Below are 19,004 nucleotides of genomic sequence, written 5' to 3'. Positions count from 1 at the left end.
TGTTTTGAGAGTTGCATTAGCCCAGTTCTGCGAAGTCTGATTTTTAGAAGTCAAAGACAGTTGTAATGAATTGTCCCCATATTTTTATTTTTATATTAGTTGTTGTTACTATAAAAATATTCATAAATAGAAAATAGACCTTCAAAGCTCAAACTTTATTATAATTTCCTTCTCTCCCTTTGTTCAATAAATTCATTGTGAGATTTTTTTTTTTTACCCAGGTGGATCTATAAATGAGGCTCTGTACTGTATCCATATGTATTCTCATCACTACAACTCTTACACTGAAGTTTAGGCTAACCTGCTAATTACCAAGACACCATAACATGGATCTCTTGTTGTCAACTCTGATGACTGTGATTCTCATTCAGAATGATTCTTTCCCTTAGCTTGCTTTCATGCACTGAACATAAAGCTTTTCTGTTAGTGCTTCCTCTTTCTCAGAAGGCCAAGTTAGACTTAGATTTTCACCTTCATGGTGATACAAAACACTGAAAGCCAATTAGCACAGAATTCTTTGGTTGGCAAAGAAATAGCCACCTGTTGAAGGAAAATGGTGTAAGGAATAGATTGGGTGAGAAGGGGCATAACTGAAGTACACCGCTGCTCTGGGAATTTCTGGCTACCTCAACAGGCTCCTTAGATGCTACTGATGTAACTTAGAACAACACTAGGTCTATTGTATGTAGACGTGAGCATATGGTCATTTATTTAAGGTCCAATAGGTATATGAGAGAAAATAAATATATATATTTAAATAAATATCTGCAGTTGTGCAAGGTAGTATTAAAACGCTAAGATTATCAAGTCAGAATAATACCCTGAACTTCAATCACCTCCATACATTCAGGATCTTAAAACTTCATAAACAAACAATGAAGTTTTACAACACCCTTGTGAGCAGGTAAGGAGTGTACAGAGATTGCCATATGCTGAAATGAAGTCATCCCAGTGTGACATATAGCTGAAGCTTAAAAACACGCAACAATGCTGTACAAAATTCTAGAGGAATATGACATCAATCTGAAACTGGGTGGGGAAGAACTTTGCAGAGGCAATGAAATTACTACCTGCAATGGAATCTAGCCAAGAGCTCAGGATTGATGCCTATTTTCTGCCAAAGATGACCCTAGGATCTTTAATGAACCCCAAATAACCAGGGCCTCACTTTTAAGATTAATCTAAAATATGGCTATCCAGCTTTAACATGGCTGGGAGCTGAACATGGTGCTGGCATGCAGCCCCTGGGTCACACACAACTATGGCCCTTCTGGGATTCCCCCTGGCCAGCAGGCTGTGCCAGCAGCATGCAACCCTTCCACTCCCATGCTGGGTGAGCTGCACATGTGGTGTGTGGTCCCCCAGGCCTTTCCCCTTCTGTGCAGCAGCAGGAGAGTCAGCCACATGTTAACCACCTGTAGGCCATAAGTGGCCCACAGATTGCCAGTTGGACAGCCCTGATCTAACAGATGAACACTACAGTTCAGATCTTATTCTGTTAGTTGTCTAAAATAGCACTTAGCCACCTAAAATATGATCCTGTCCCAAACTACTTAAATCCCTAAAAAAACGGTTAAATGTAAAAGCTAGATGAGCCCTCCTGTTCCTCTGCTTTGTGTGACTTAGTTTGAAGGCTAAGTGGGATAAAAGTAGATATGTTAATGTTTTCTGAGGGGATATGAGCAAGGTAGAGAAGGAGGACACTTAAACACTATTTCACCTGCTTGGCACCCAAGTGCGATTCTGTTCCGACCTGCTTGAGTACCTGCAAAAATATTATGTAGGCAGGTTTTCAGGGATATGAGGAGGGTAGAATAGGACTCCACTAAGATGGAATAGGATCTGGCCACACAGAAGCACTGTTCTGTTTAACAGCATACTGGGGTTTTGTTCAGATTCAGGAGGGAGGAATGCCAGCTGCTAAGTCAGTCCCTTGCTTTTTTGCAACCCTCAGTTATTTCCTGGAGGTCTCCCATCAAAGCAAAACAGCAAACAACCCCATCACCAGCCCTATCTGGCTGTGGAAAGACCTGGAATCCTGACCATTCTATCACAGGATAGAGTAAGGAACAAATTTCTTCCCAGCGGGCACGTCTACACATGCAGTTTAATGCACATTAGCTTATCTTAATGTGCAATAAAGCATCACAAAAAACATGCTATTTGGCTAATATACATTAAAATAGGCTAATGTGCATTTTTCTAGTATCTCACGGTGGCGGTATTGGATTTAATGTGCGTTGCCTAAAGCACACTAATGAACATGTAGATGCACCCAGAGCATGTGTTGCACAGTGAAGCACGTTTTGAACTTTTAAAATCTTCTTTTTATGCATCTATCACTGACCACAGTTGAAGACAAGAGCACATTAAGCAGTCCATTAGAACTACCATTTTGGAAAAGACTGAGGCAATGAAATCATCTGCTGGCCCCTTTATCTGAGAAAGCAATCTTCTGAATAATGATTTATCATTGCAGTCTACTCATGCAGTGACATTGCTTTAATCATTAGGACTTTAGGACATGGATAATAGCACCAGCATTGCCAAGCAAGATCCTGTGCTAAACATGCAGCCAACTGAGAAAGAAAATATTTACTTTTGAACTGACTGAATTATATTCAAGGCAATCTGGGCATGCCAGCATGCTCTTCAGCTCTGTTTAGTAGAAATAAAAAAGCATATATTGGGAAGAGACGGAAGGGAGATGAAGATGGACTATCTGAGGACTATCTGCCCCTACCCTTTGGGACAAATTTTGAAATAATTATGACATTTAGAAGAGAAGACTGATTAACTGCAAACAGGTAAAAAAGGCAGCATGATCCTTTTTGTGATGGAGCCACGTTAGAACTCATAGAGGAGAAATCTTATAAAAGATCAGTCATCATCAAGGAAAAATATATTATGTATAGTATGATAGATGGTTCTGCAATTGCTGAGTTCTGTCATTGAAATGAAAAATGGTAAGAGCAAGAAAAATAATGTGAATAATACTGGATAATGTATATTGAATGAAATATGAAGGAATGTGTAAACCAAGAGATAATACTGATTTAAAACTGAGTAGGGAATTACTGTGTACCATATGATCATGGTAACTGTTTCATCTGTCTGCTTAACACCTCTCCATCCTCCCTCTGCCCCTGAAACTAAATGAGGGAAGTTTACCCACGAATACACTAGGCGTAAATTACTGGGATTTAGCTTCTATTTACCACTTGACTGGAGGAGACACGAGGCAGTTAATGCAGAGCAACTGATACATAGTAAATCCTCACCTTTCAACACAGTGGGTCCATCTAAACAAGACGCTTTACTGCACAGTAGAGCAGTTTACTGTGCAGTAAATGTGTGCATCTACACATGCACACATTTACTGTGCAGTAAATATCACCACTCGCAAGTAAACTTGCTACCTGCAAACGCAAGTAGCAGATTTACTCGCAAGTAGTTAGTGTGTGTAGATGCCAACTGGGAGAAAATTTGCTCCTGGTCAGCCCTGCCATGAGGGAGCCACCTCAGCCCCGGGTTGGGAGCCACTCCTGCCCCGGGGCTGGAATGGCTTTATAGGAACCCCAGCCCCAGGCTCTCAAAAGCCTGCAGGCAATCTGAACCCTGGGGCACAGGTTCAGGGAGCCAGGGACAACTGCTGGCCACTGCTCCTTCTGCACAAGCCACAGGCCAGCTCTGTCAGTCTGCCTGCACCCCAGCACTGCTCCCTGGCACTGCAGTGCCATGTGGCTGCCAGGGCCAAACTGTTCATCTCCACAGGGTGCTACAGGCTCCTGCCAGGCCTACTAGCACCTGGACCTAGCTGCAGCCAGCTCCTAGCCACTGAGGCCAGCTCCAGCTGGCTGCAGGTAGGCCCCAGCAGCCTGCCCAGACCCTGTAGATGCTGTGGGACATCACCTTGCCTCACCTTGCTGCATGGCTGCCAGTCCCATGCTGTGCTCCCGCCCTAAGCACTGCAAGCAGCTGCCCAGGCTCTGCAGCACCAGGATAGCCACACAGAGGCCCAGAGAGCTGGTGTGGCAATGATGGCATTGTTACCAGTGCCAAATGCAGTTTCCTGTGGCCCCAGCTGGTCACAGGAGGAAACTGATGACCTTGTGGCATTGTGGGGTGAGGTGGAGGTATAGAGACAGATTTGGTGGGGCAGGCGCTGTAACGCACATGTGTATGAGGGACTGTTAGATTGAATGCAGGAGTGCGGGCATGACCAGTTGGTGCAGCAGTGCTGCATAAAGGTCAAGGCCTTGTGGGCACAGTTGATCATCATCACCAACCACAACCATTGGTTGGGGAGTGCCTACAAGTCCATCCCCTTTATGCAGCAACTGGATGCCATCCTCACGTCCTGGGACCCAGGCTGGCAGCCATGCTGTGTACAGCAGCATGAGTAGCCTGCCCAGGCCCCTGCTGTAGCCTGGCACCCGTGGTGACATGACACTGAAGGAGGGCCCCTTGGCCCACCAGCAGCCTGTCCCACTGAGCTCCCCACCCCAAGCCTCCTCTAGAAGCTCAGGGAACCCGGGCAAGTGCCTGCCCTGACAGCTCCACAGCCACAACCACAGCCCCAGCCACAAGAGATGTCACCACTGGCCGCCAGAAGCACCAGCTCCTCTTTGTAGGGAGACCCTGCCCAGGCAGCTGCACACCGACTCCTCCAACTGATGACTGCCAGGTGAGGCTGGGCAGGCAGTCACTGTGCCTAGGGCAGCTGGCAGGACACAGATGGCTATGGGTCCAATGGTGGTCATTGTGGTGGGCCAGCAGGGAGGAATGGAGGGAGTTGTGGAGGACTGAGGCTGGGGGTGCTGCCCAGTCAGAGTGGTGCATTGGGCTTGAGGCCTGGGGCTAGGGCGGGAATGCATGGCTGCAGGGCCTGAGTGGAGCTGTGGTGTCTGGGGGCGGTGGGGGGAGTGACTCCCCATCACTGCATGAATTCCTCGGGGACGGTAATGTGGGGGGCATGTCAGGAAGAGGCACCAGCAGGGCACCAGCAGGGTTGGGGGGCTGTGGCTTGGGAGTGAGGGCAATGGCATAGGCAGAGCACCGGCATATCAGGGCTGCTCAGTGCCACAAAACAATAGGAAGGGACAGTCACTGCTGGATCTGCATCCTGGTGAGTGAAGGGGCAGGGGGAGCTCTGATTTTCCATGATAAAAAACCCCAAATCAAATGCCAAAATTATAGGTATATAGAATTTAGTTTATTATAGTGACTGAGGCACTGGTAGGCTTCTGAATTGCTTTAAAATTGTAAATATATCAATAAAACATTGTGTTTGACTGATACCTATATATAGTGGAGTTTCATTTTGATTGCAGAAAAATGCAGATTTTGGGGGGTTTTAATCAGAGAATTTGTGGGTTTTTATAAGAGAATTTGCCATCTTTAAGCAGAGAAAACCAGGATCCCTGCAAATGACATTAATTGTTTGTACTACAGGAACCTAGCGAAGCCCCAGTCATAGACCAGGAACCCACTGTGTGAGGCTCTGTACAAAGAGAACAAGAACCAGATTCTGTGTTCAAAATGTGTGAACAAATCCCACTGATTTTAATGGGAACTGCAGGATCATATCTGAGGGAAGATCTTGTGCCTGCCTGCTAGTGTTGTGCAGGTTGCTTGTGGTTTGACATTGCATTGTACCAGGAAGTAAACTTTCGGTAATTTATTCATAGATTCATAGATGCTAGGGTCGGAAGGGACCTCAATAGATCATCGAGTCTGACCCCCTGCATAGGCAGGAAAGAGTGCTGGGTTTAGATGACCCCAGCTAGATGCCTATCTAACCTCCTCTTGAACACCCCTAGGGTAGGGGAGAGCACCACCTCCCTTGGGAGCCCATTCCAGACTTTGGCCACTGTAATTGTGAAGAAGTTCTTCCTAATGTCCAGTCTAAATCTGCTCTCTGCTAGATTCATAGATGTGAGGTCCCTTCCGACCCTAAATAGATCATCGAGTCCGAACCCCTGCATAAGCAGGAAAGAGTGCTGGGTCTAGATGACCCCAGCTAGATGCTCATCTAACCTCCTCTTGAAGACCCCCAGGGTAGGGGAGAGCACCACCTCCCTTGGGAGCCCGTTCCAGACTTTGGCCACTCGAACTGTGAAGAAGTTCTTCCTAATGTCCAATCTAAATCTGCTCTCTGCTAGCTTGTGGCCATTATTCCTTGTAACCCCCGGGGGTGCCTTGGTGAATAAATACTCACCAATTCCCTTCTGTGCCCCCGTGATGAATTTATAGGCAGCCACAAGGTCGCCTCTCAACCTTCTCTTGTGGAGGCTGAAAAGGTCCAGTTGCTCTAGTCTCTCCTCGTAGGGCTTGGTCTGCAGGCCCTTAACCATACGAGTTGCCCTTCTCTGGACCCTCTCCAGGTTATCCGCATCCCTCTTGAATTGCAGCGCCCAGAATTGCACGCAGTACTCCAACTGCGGTCTGACCAGCACCAGATAGAGGGGAAATATCACCTCCTTGGACCTATTCGTCATGCATCTGCTGATGCACGATAAAGTGCCATTGGCTTTTTTGATGGCTTCATCACACTGCCGACTCATGTTCATCTTGGAGTCCACTAGGACTCCAAGATCCCTTTCCACTTCCGTGCCACCCAGCAGGTCATTCCCTAGGCTGTAGGTATGCTGGACATTCTTCCTCCCTAGGTGCAGCACTTTGCATTTCTCCTTGTTGAACTGCATTCTCTTGTTTTCTGCCCACTTGTCCAAACTGTCCAGATCCGCTTGCAGCTGTTCCCTGCCCTCCGGCATGTCCACATCTCCCCATAGCTTTGTGTCATCTGCGAACTTGGACAGAGTACATTTCACTCCCTCGTCCAAGTCACTGATGAAGACATTAAAGAGTATCGGTCCAAGGACCAAGCCCTGCGGGACCCCACTGCCCACACCCTTCCAGGTCAAACCAACCCATCCACCACGACTCTCTGGGTGCGACCCTCCAGCCAATTCGCCACCCACTGGACTGTGTAGTCATCCAAGTCACAGCCTCTTAACTTGTTCACCAGTATGGGGTGGGATACCGTATCGAAGGCCTTCCTGAAGTCTAAGTATACGACATCCACCCCTCCTCCTGTGTCCAGGCCTTTCGTAACCTGGTCATAAAAAGAAACTAGATTGGTCAGGCACGATCTGCCTGCCACGAACCCGTGCTGATTTCCCCTCAGCATAATTTGTCTTGCCGGGCTCTCACAAATGTGAGCCTTGATAATTTTTTCAAAGACTTTGCCAAGGATGGAGGTGAGACTGACAGGTCTATAGTTGCCCAGGTCCTCCTTCCTCCCCTTTTTGAAAATGGGGACCACGTTGGCCCTTTTCCAGTCCTCCGGGACTTGGCCCGTGCGCCACGAGCTTTCAAATATTCCCGCCAGTGGCTCTGCAGTGATGTCGGCCACTGCCTTCAGCACCCTTAGATGCAGCTCATCCGGGCCTGCCGACTTAAAGGCATCCAGTTCTTCCAAATGACTCTGCACCATTTCAGGGTCTACGCATGGAAGTCTGGCGCCTTGCTGCTGCCTCTCTACAACCCCAGTGAGAGACTTGTCGTGCCCCTCACTTAGGAACACTGAGGCAAAGAACTCATTGAGGAGTTCAGCCTTGTCCCCCCTGTCCGTCACTAATTGTTTCTGCCCATTTAGCAGGGGTCCTATTCCTCCCTGGGCCTTCCCTTTACTCCCTATATATCTAAAAAACAATTTCTTGTTGTCTTTTACTTGGGTTGCCATCCTCAGCTCCATGGTAGCTTTGGCCCATCTAACTGCCTCCCTACAAGCACGAGCAGAGGAGGTATATTCATCTTTGGTGATCTCGCCCTGTTTCCACTTTTTATGTGCTCCCCTTTTGTCCCTTAGGCTGCTCTGGATTTCTCTGGTCAGCCAGGGAAGCCTCCTGGCCCCTTTCCCTCTTTTGCCTCGCTCGGGGATCATCTTGCTTTGTGCCCGAAGGATCGTTTCCTTAAGGCACAGCCACCCTTCTTGGGCTTCCATCTCTTCAAATCTCCTACTCTGCAGTGCGTCCTTGACTAATCGCCTGAGTTCATTGAAATCAGCTTTCCTAAAGTCTAGCACTTTCACCCTACTAGTTACCTTACCCACTCGCCGTCTTATGGTGAATAGCTTATGGCCATTATTTCTTGTAACCCCCAGGGGCGCCTTGGTGAGTAAAGCCTCACCAATTCCCTTCTGTGCCCCCGTGATGAACTTATAGGCAGCCACAAGGTCACCTCTCAACCTTCTCCTGCGGAGGCTGAAGAGGTCCAGGTGCCCTAGTCTCTCCTCATAGGGCTTGGCCTGCAAGCCCTTAACCATACAAGTGGCCCTTCTCTGGGCCCTCTCCAGGTTATCCACATCCCTCTTGAAGTGCGGCGCCCAAAATTGCACACAGTATTCCAACTGCAGTCTGACCAGCGCCCAATAGAGGGGAAGTATCACCTCCTTGGAGCTGTTTGTCATGCATCTGCTGATACACGATAAAGTGCCATTAGGTTTTCTGATGACTTTGTCACACTGACGACTCATTACCACTTATTACCACAGTACCAGTTCAAAAAGGATCTTTCAGTTCAGTTGCACATTGTAAATATTAATCAATGCCGTTCCTAGCTGTGGGTGCCTGCTTCTTGCAGATGCAAGGAGAGCCCAGGATCGGGTTCCCCTTGCACTGACAATAAGGCATTGGGTTCTAACATGCAATGCTACAATTGTGCCTCCTGCCATGCACATGTGACATGGCAGGAGGCACAATTGTGCGGATCATGTATTAGATCTAATAGCGCCTTTGGCTTCATATGTAGAGGAGGCATAAGTGACCATTCTAATATCACACAGGACATCTGGACAGAACAGAGAATTTAATTCTGGTCTCCCAAGTCCTCTGCTAGTGCCACAGCCACTGAATCTTTCCTTTCAGTCTGTCTCCAGGATAGATTTTAATGTCTTCTTGCCCCAGTATAGTGTTTTTAGTAATCAGGTAGTGATCAAAGGCCAACTCCATTGTTTTAGGCATTATACAGAGCAGTAGACAATCCTTGTCCTAAAGAACTTACAGATTTATTCATCCCATCAAACACTTATAAATAAGTGTTCCATTCAGCTTTATAACTTGGGTTTACCAAATGCAAGAGATCCAGTACTGCACAGAACTCTGGAGATTTGTGGCAAAGCAGGTGAGCAAACCTCTGCCCTGACAAAACCTCTTGCCCTGACACAAAAAGATTTCTCAGGGGGCTCAATTCTCACAATTAAATTTCAGGAGAGGGGATTTACATTTGCCAAAACTTCTCAGGTCGATGATTCTGCTTGGACTGCCATGTGTTAATTTGCAGCAAAGCGTAACTGAAAAATCCAATATCCCGTTCAAAGAACAGGTTTTCCTGGTTTTATGAATATAAATACGACTGTGACCTTTAGACTGACAGAATATTGTAACGTAATTATATGGCAGTGAAAAAAATCTTGCACTGGCTCAGATTGTTGCTTTTATGTACTTTACTTGGTAAAATACCTTTGTGACTTGTTTCTATGCTTCACAGCCATGCTGTAGTCCTCCCCTGAGCTTCTCATCTGTCAATGGCAGCACTCAAGAAAATATTTATGCCTAACATTTGAATTATCAAACATCTGCTTTGAAAATTACAGCATACACAAACATGCAGATGGAACAGGGGAGTAGCTGCAGGTCATTTCAGATACAGACAAAGAATCATTTAGGCTTATTCACTTTTTTATAATGGCTTTAAGTCATTTCCATCTCATGCCTCTTCAGTGGTAATCAAAAGAATGAACTGGTGTTTCAGTGCATTTTCTACTGGACATATGCCTGTGTCGCAGGGCACTAAGGTGCCTGCTCCTAGAAGAGCAGAAACTGCTTGGAGAGAGCCCACAGAGACAGACAGAAGCCCAGGTGCAGGTTACCAGGGCAACAGGCTAGAGAGCAAATTAGCCTGCAGCTGCACTTAGTCAGCTGACCAGAAGGGGCAGGGCCATGGACCCATGGAAACCCCAGGCTGGAACTAGGGAGGGCAGTTTGCTGCTAGCAGCCAAGCGGGAAGGAGCCCTCCTAGAGGGAGCTAGGGGAAGAGGCCTGAGGGCGAGTCTAGCTTCTGGGAATCCCTGGGACAAAGTTTGATTCTTTTAAAGGGGTGGAGAACGATGGGAACTTAGGTGTTATGTTATAGCCCAGGGGCTTATGTTTTGTTTGCCGTTTCATAACAACCAGTGGTTTGGGTGAGGCTATTTGCCACTTCCAGTCCAGCAGCCAACCTGCCGTGGCCCACCACTGGGCCACGGCCCAGGGATTGAGAACCCCTGCTCTAGAGGATAACAGGCAATTTGTGAAACAAAGCCCTAGTAAAGCCTTATTATTTCTTAAAACATACAGAAGGTATGCTACATTATTAGAGAATGTAGGCAGTCATGGCTCAGCCATCAGCTTGCTTTCTATACCTCTGGGTGACCCCAAGTTGTGCAAGGAAGAAGAAACAGAGGCAGACAAGCTATTAACAAATGATGCCTGTGCAAATTCCAAGAAAATTAGCATTGCTATTCTGCCTTCCCTGCCTTTTGAGTTAAGTTACTCAAACACATTTTGTTGAAGGATGGCACTACATATATAAAGCCACCTCTTTCGTGCAGACAGCTCTAAGCCTTCCTCAGGTTCCACCTGGCCATGTGAATAAACTGTAGCTTTGGGAGATCTAATCCCCTTTATGGTACTATGGTAGCACTGCAGAAGTGCTGCCTTCTCATATTAGTATTTGGGATATAAATGTTGGATCTTCAAATGCCATACAAAGGAGGCATCACCATCTCCATTTCACAGATTAGGAAGCTGGAACACAGAGAAGGGAAGAAACTTGTTCAGCAGGCCTGTGACAGCTTGGAATTGGACCCAAAGCTGCCAATGCTCTAGGCCACTAAGCCACCCTCTGTAAGGATCAGCTCCCCACCATATGGTGTTGGCCTAACTCTCACCTGAAACAGAACATCTTGCACAGGGTGGATCAGGCTAAGCTTCCAGCTGTCATAAGGCACAGATGAAAGTTTCATCTGTGGAAGTCCCAAAGGAACTACTAGTGGATCACATATCCATCTGTTACCCTGATCAGTATGTAAGTCAGTTATCCAAACAATAACACTTTCTTAAAAAAAAGAAAGCTACTTACTCTTTTCCTAACTTTATTTTCATTGTATTACAAGTGAGCATTTCTATTAAATTGTCAACACTTGCCAAACTACACAGACAAAATGAAATATGCATGCAACACTTACAACACTGACAATGCTCCTTGCACATAAATTCCTGTGTGGATTTATGTTACTGACACAAGTACACACTTTTAATGTAAAGCTGGCTGAGATATTAACATAAAAGTAGGCAGCAAGCAGGACACGACTGCTACACTCAACCTTTTAAGGTGAGGAAATTCCAGAATTAGCAGCTTCCTAGCACTAAAGCATATGAAACTAGTGGCACTGAGTCCATACAGAGAACATCCAAATTAAGAGGCAGACTTCGGGTCTACTTGTGAGCTCTGTTTGCAGAACACAAATAGAGCCAATGCAAGACTCTGATGTTAAGGCACACAAAGGAAACAAACTGATTTAAGTTAATTCAGAATTCATTACTATGCCACTTCCAGTATACACACTGCAGTACTGAAGTACTTTTGAGCAAAAGTGTTATTCTCTACTTCAAAGTAGACACAGATTTCACACAAAATTTCTGGTGTACATACCTAAATATTGCTACACAAAGCTTGATTGGCATTTTAAAGTTGAAGGGGAAAAACCCTAGTCTTCATTTCCCATGTTCATAGATATTTACAAAAGATTACTGTAGGGATTTATCATGTTACACAACCTATCCCACCACAGCATGCTCTTTTGTATGTGAGCTAACAGACCATGCTTCCTTTTCCTCTTCTGTTATTATCCAGGTGTTTGCAGGTCTCAAAATAGCAAGTGACATCCAATTAAATCCTATACTTCCATTTTAGTAGTATCTACAAGTAGAAAAGAGCTTTGTATTTGGTAAATTCTCTAAACAGACTGTTGTACACTTACATGCAAGTCATGTTCATGTTATGCTCCTGTTTGATGTTTGTAAAAACAAACAACTACATTTTATATGTGGCTTCTAACATGCTGTCATTGTTCTCTACACTAGCAACGTAAGTTCTAAATATACTGGGAAAGGCTTGCTTTATACATGTAGCCAATTTTAAATTAGGCAACTGAACAAATAATTTATGCACCTATAACCAGACACCAATCAGCTCAGGGAAAGATTGTACAATGAACCTGTACTGGGTGCAATTTTCTTGCAACCTATATTTCCCTTCCCCCAGGCTCCTTCTCCCTTGAAATTATTTTTCACACAAGACAAAGATTCCACTGTCCTCATCATTGTGCACTAAAGACACCAGTTTATTTACTGGGGAGAAACTGGTAAGAGTATCTTGGAGCCTTCTTCTCTCATTTACAGACACACAAGTACAAGCTATAGCAATTGCTTACAAAAACTATTAATTAAAAAAAATAAGTTATTTTCATTTCTTCAATTGCCAACTTCTGTCTCCTGTGGAGATTTCTGCTTCTTTCCCAACACTTCTGTTGTAATGAATGATGCCTCATTGTCTCTTTTAACATACCTACCTACCTACAATCTTTCTGCTGCCTACAAGCAGCCATTAAGCATGTCAAAAACCTTAACTAGCCCACAGACTCATTTGTGAATCAGAAGTGAAAGGAAATACTAAGATTAACTGTCCACTTTAAGTTTTAAACAGAATAAAGGTGTCAGGAAAGCTTGTAGGCTGTAAGCTGGTAAAGAGATGCAAACAGTCAGTATCATGCAGTTTGAATGGTAATACATAGCATGTATAGCCATGTATTTACGTTGACCTCAGAATGTCTAATGGTTTCCTCACTGCCTCTGGCAAGTTCATAGTTTTGTGCTTAAGACTTACATAACAATGGGGAAAACCTACAACAGGAGATTTGAAGTCTGGGTTATGCACAGAGTATTTTACCTTGTACAGTTCCTTTAAAGACTACATTTGCTTCATAAAGATAACAGCCCAGACTAAGTCAGACATATCTATGCATAAAAAATAAAAAAAATTTAAAAGAAATTAACATATTGAATTAAGTATATTAAATGCAGTTCTAGAACAAGCAGCAATCCTAGCTTATACATATTTCATGCCAGAATTGAGACTGTAGTACAAGGTTTAAATAAGTTACATTTACCATAATCAGAACACTTAAATTCTCACAACAGTAAGGCTTGATATTACAGTACGCATTTGATGCAGAATTCTTTAGAAATAGGATTTTTTTAGTCCGGTTTTGCAGCAACATGCTGCTATGAGTCTGAAACAGGTTGGCTAGGAGCACCACTTCTTGTCTTTAACTGTGATTGAGCAATATCGGCTAGAGCACTCTGGATTTTTTCCAATAGCATATCCCCACGATAGACAACCTCCTCCAGGCGGGCAGCTGCTTCATGGTTCTCCTCCTCTAATCGATACAGACTAGCAGCCTTTAAATAAGAGAAACAAGTTAGGGAGTGACCTTGAACTTCACACAAGACAGATTTTGCTTCAAGAGGCAAGATGTTGGAGATGTTCTCACTTTTTAGTGTTAAGAGAGAGAAAGATCCTAATTTTTAGCCTCTGCATCAGTCACTGTCTAAAGGCCAGCTGCATCTTCCATTATTAGGTCTTCCACCTAACAAACAAATGCTCCCACTTCAAGGAGTTACATCATCAAAAAAACCCAAACATGCTTGCTTGTCTCAGATAAACATTTTTAGGTACTCAAAGTAGTTGCTCAATTACAGTTTAAATCAAAAGAAACTGAAAAGAAATAAACTAACAAATCACACAGACTTGGAACCCTGCTCCATAATAAAAGAAGATGAATAAAGTTTAAGCAGAGCAAACCTCTTAAGATAGAAAAAAAGAACAGCATATAATCAGCAAAAATGTCTCATTCAAACCAAAACTATTTGAATTTTTATGTTATCCTGAATTTGATGAAGTTCCAGATGATTTTGAAACAAAATATTTTAATATTTTCAAAAGCTAAAGGCCAGTGTTTTGCTGGGGAAAGGACATTTTGGGCCAAAAATGCTCAAATTTGTGCCACATCTACTGAGTAAATGGAACGGATCAAAACTGAGTTTTTGGTGAGTAAGGTATTCAGGCCAAAGTTTTTGCCCAGCTCTAGGTAAAAACAATCCAGATTCTTGTGGCAGATGCCCATTGGTACAACTTTCTCTTTTAGAATTGCACTACCAATGACTCTAGCCAGGTGCATTAGACAGATGCATGTAAGGCCAATGAATGAAGACTACTACAGATGCACCAGGGATTAGAATCCAGATTTTTGCTCAATTAACTGACATATACATAAGTAAAAGGTGGACATTTGTATTAAAACACATAGCAATGGGCTAGATATCTGAGGAGAAAAAAGTTAGAAGAGTTAGTAATCAGGGAGAGGCTGGCAGCTCCTTCTACACAAAATAAATCTAAATTTATCCTTAAAGGAAGAGTCTATGCAAACAGAGACAGTATTAAAAGCCAGCTACTTCAAGCACTTTGACATGAAAATGGATTAAATTAGCACCTTTTCAACATGAATAACCAGATTCTATACTGTTCTAGTGTGGCCAACTTTATCCTCCCCTAACACATAATCCATTAAAGGTAGAAAGGGACACAATGCATAAGCAACAGTTTAATCAGTTTAAAAGGCTGAAAGTGAAGAATAAAAAAGTACGGCCACTTACGTTACACAAACTGTCCAGGAACCCAATGACCACAGCACTGTCTTTCTTAGCAAATGTAGTTATCCCTAAAAATGAGGCCCAGACACTGGTCCAATGCCAGCTGAGGTAAGTCTGTTTACCCACTGGATCACACCCCCCCCCCCCCCCCCCCCCCCCCCCGCAGTCTCTGCAACACCTTGGCTTTCTAATTCAAGCTGTCACTACAACCAGATGTGGTTTAACTGTAGAACAGGGAAAGATCTTTAGTATGCTTGCCCTGCTGATTGAAACTATACTACTGCATTAAAGACAGCAAAAGATATGTGGCAATTACTATTTCTAGACTGCTAGCCAAGTAACACTTCACAATACTCATGACAGCTTCTGTTCAACTCTGCATACACTGCCAGGTTTAGACGCCTTTTGAAATTCACAAATATTTACTGCATTTTGCAGAAAAGCAGCCTGCTTAAAAATTTCCAGTTTCAGTTCTTGTATTTACCTCATCTCAGAATGAAGTTTTAGAAAGTAGCATGTAAAGCTAATGCCCATTTTTGTATTAAAAAAAAAAAAAAGGCATATAAAAAGGGACGCAAGCAGAAGGCACACGAGTCTATCTACAGCACTTCTGTCCTAAAGAAAAGGACCAGCAGGACAAGTTTGTTCTAAACCTAAGGAAAGTTTGCTGATGCAGTAAGAAAGCAGAAAACTGCTTTGTGACACAGCTGGAACAGACACGCTAACCCTTTAGAAAGCAGGGGTCTAGATACACAAAAGGGGCCATGTAAAAAATAAAGGCTTAAACAGAACAATACTGTAGTGCTTTGCTCTTGCTGGGATTAAGTACAACCTGCTCCAAGAGAGCAAGTTGATACACAATTTTTTGGAATATTTAAAGATACAAATAGATAAACTATCAACAATTGAAGATGCCAGGTAACTTCCTAAAGTAACATTAGGTGGTGGTAAGAAGAGTTTCTTTGGCACTGTAAGAAAGTCAAAGCAAGTTCTACATATCTTAGTGGTCTTGGATGCAAGTCTGCCCACCCTGTTTCAAGTTCACCTACACAATGTCATCTTTTCAGTATATTGCCTGAGATTTACAGGTTCTCTTTTGAAGAGCTGAAGTTCATTTTAAACAATATGCAAGATCACATCTTTTACATTAGTTACTCTTTTGAGATGTGATTTAATGCGATTAAGAAGCATTTTTGCAGTGTTTCAGTATTTTGGCTTTCAACTTTCTTACCTGCAAAGCTGCTGTTGATTCTTCACTAGGTAACGAATCTATCAAAACATCTATATCCTTAGCAGTACGAGCAATCAATGCTGCAAAGAGCTGGGCATATTCTATTAAAAATAAATAAGAATTACTCTAATATACTATTTTTAGCTCTTTTCTTCGGAGGACCTGTAATAAGCTGGGGGCACATTTAAAGAACTTAAATCCATTTCAGACAAGCTGTATTTACTTCTAAAAATCAAGGAAATGTCAAGCCTTAAGAACTTCCCCATACAAGGCAGCAATAGCATGGTACATTAGGACAACTGAATCACATTGAGCACAGATAAAAGGCTAAAAATTCAGACTATTCACAAATAAAGGGCTAAAACATCAGATTAAATATAGTTGTATACAAATAGTGCTCCCATAACTATATGAAGTTGCAGCAAGAACACGAGTAGGGTTTGCCATTTCGTTAACTGTTAGTTAACAAATGTTCAGGTGTGCAACAACCTCTGTGCAGTATAAATGCTGCATAAATATGGTGAAAAATTTAAAGAAACAACTAGATTAAAAGGTTTACTGCTACTGTGTTAGAATTTTAGCACGCTGAACTTAAATGCCTTTAAAAACTTTGCTATCCATATGTTTAAAAGAATTTGCAGCTTAGAACCCAGATACCTTTGCTAGTGATAAGACTTTTAAATTTTGGTAAAGTATACAACTCCTCTATTAGTTTTAAAAATTGACTTTTATAATATTATAAATCCAGTTAACAAGTAAAACAAGACTACAGTTAAAAGGTTGTTAAGGAGATCTGTAGGTTTTTCCTGTTTACTTTGTGCATCTGACATATTTTAAGTCACAACCACTGTTTCCAAAAAACAAACAAACAAACAAACAAAAAACAATCACCAAACAATATGGAAGAGAATAAAAACAAGCCCCACACAAAAAAAAAAATGGTGACTAAGAACATACAACTAATACTCTGGTTAAAGATTTAATACACTTTAAAAACCTAATATATTAACACATTTTCCATGTCTAATCAAGTGTCATTTTGACAATGTTTGTTTCAATAGCCCTGTTCACATGCTTTTGTACCTTAAATACAAAAATGAGTACTCTGCAAACAGTACTTAAAAACCTTCTTGCTTTCAAGGACATTAATATTAAGAAGAGGCTAGTCTGGCATTTTCTAGTGTGTTTTGCACAACCTTTTCTAACTAGTGGCCAGATTAGTACATGCTATAGTAGAATGTGCTTTGGCCAGAGTTTAAGGCAGAGGTGTCAAATGCATCCACCCCTGCAGCCAGCTGAGTGTCTATGAGTTACTCTGTGGACTGGACTGAACTAGGACCAACCCCCTCCCCCTGCCCACCCTTCCCGTGGAGTAGCGGCAGTGCTGGGTCCAGCTCATGCACCACATGCAGCATATGCTAGCCCCTGGAACTGGCACGGGGTGGCCCCAGCACTGCAAGCAGGACAGGAAGTCAGTTCAGGGTGCTGCCTGCAGCCCATGCCCCAGATTCCTTGTGCTGCCAGCAGCTCTGGGTCCAACCCATGCACTGTAAGATCAAAGGGGCCATTTGCACATGAGCATAGGGACCAGCATATGCTGCATGCAGGGCTGTGCATGGTTCAGTTGCCCTGAACTGCAGCACAGCACCATTGTGCACTGTGCTAGCCCCACTTGGGATCCCCAAGGTCAAGCCTAACCTGATTTCAAACATAAAGCAAAAGGAGATTAATTTGAGAAGTATTTTTGGTTGTGCACCTAGATCAGAAGAGATCCCACTTAAGAAACACATGGAACAAAATTAGGGCTGACCTGATTGTTTAAACACTAAATATTTTAAACTGCCTCTTCCCTGAAACATAACTCTTGCTTTGTCCTGCCATTACATATTTTAGAGCAGAGAACAGGATGGTTCCCAGATACCATCACACTGGTATTCCAGATAGTATGACCATCAGGATGGTAACTCTGCAATGGCTTAGTGAGGAATAACCCTACCGAGGCTAGGGGCTGGACATGACAACCTCAGGGTCCCTTCAGCTGCCTTTCCTACAATTCTACCAACTCCAGACAATGTTACTTACATTTGCGCTCTTGCAGAGACCCAGAACAGATCTCATCCAGCCCCTACCTTCACTGACCCCTGTGTGTACCAGCGAGCTGCCCCGCCAGTCAGAAAAGCTGCACAAGATGTTTTTTACCTTCCGTAGGATTGGCTGGCTGGTCCTTGTTGAGGGTGGTCTGGATGTTGCTGAACGAGGCAGGTGGACCGCATTGCTGCAGCACCCCAATAGCATTGCAGAACTGGTCAGCAAGCTGCAAGGCGCACAGCATGCAATGCTTAGCCACGGGGCCCAGTGGGCAAAGTCAAAGCCGCTACCCTCCTCACAACCCCAACCTCTTCCCAACCCCCACCCGAACCTCCCCTCCACCAGACTCTCACCCCGGGACCCCCTCTCGTCCCCCTAAGAGAAGATCCCCCCCGATCCACGCCCACTGGTGGGGGAGGGGGGAGCGGGACCAGGAGCCACCCGGGCTTCGGCCGCCCGGCACAGCGTGGCGCAACTCCTCACCGAATTCACCGCGTCTTGCAACTGCGTGAGCCGGTCCGCCATACTCTCACCCTAGCATCCTGCCCACCCATTGGTCAGCGCCTAAACGCGACGGCGCAGCCAATCGCAGCTCCCAATCTTAGGTGGTCAGGGAGGGAATGGGAGGGGGCTGGGAGTAGAAGTGGCACGGGTGGAGTTGTACATACTTCCTTTTCGGGTCTGTGGTTCGGGTTCCGCTAGGAGGGTGTCTTGGCTGCTGGGGGCGCTTGCTCCTTGCTGGCGGGAGGGTACTTGCGAGGTCTCTTAGCCACCGAGGGGCTCGGGCGCTGCAGGGCCTGTGCCTGGGCCGGCTCCTATTGAACTCGAGAGGAAAACACCTCGGAGGAGCGGGATCCTTTGGGGCTGGA

General features: G+C 44.3%; 1 protein-coding gene across 1 annotated transcript; it reads right to left on the bottom strand.

Annotated features, from left to right (window-relative positions):
- Nucleotides 1-11,180: 11,180 nt before the first annotated feature.
- On the bottom strand, nucleotides 11,181-18,715 carry MED21 (mediator complex subunit 21). Its single transcript, XM_006276615.4, has 4 exons — nucleotides 18,619-18,715; nucleotides 18,247-18,361; nucleotides 16,048-16,148; nucleotides 11,181-13,565 (listed from the first exon to the last, which is right to left on the bottom strand). The coding sequence occupies exons 1-4, from the start codon at nucleotides 18,658-18,660 to the stop codon at nucleotides 13,389-13,391; spliced, it is 435 nt and encodes a 144-aa protein (XP_006276677.1). The 5' UTR covers nucleotides 18,661-18,715; the 3' UTR covers nucleotides 11,181-13,388.
- Between the last annotated feature and the right edge of the window lie 289 nt (nucleotides 18,716-19,004).

This window comes from Alligator mississippiensis, chromosome 4 (assembly GCF_030867095.1).
Source record: "Alligator mississippiensis isolate rAllMis1 chromosome 4, rAllMis1, whole genome shotgun sequence".
Taxonomy (NCBI): domain Eukaryota; kingdom Metazoa; phylum Chordata; order Crocodylia; family Alligatoridae; genus Alligator; species Alligator mississippiensis.
Note: the sequence above shows the minus strand (reverse complement) of the source record. Positions and strands in the feature narration are given on the sequence as shown.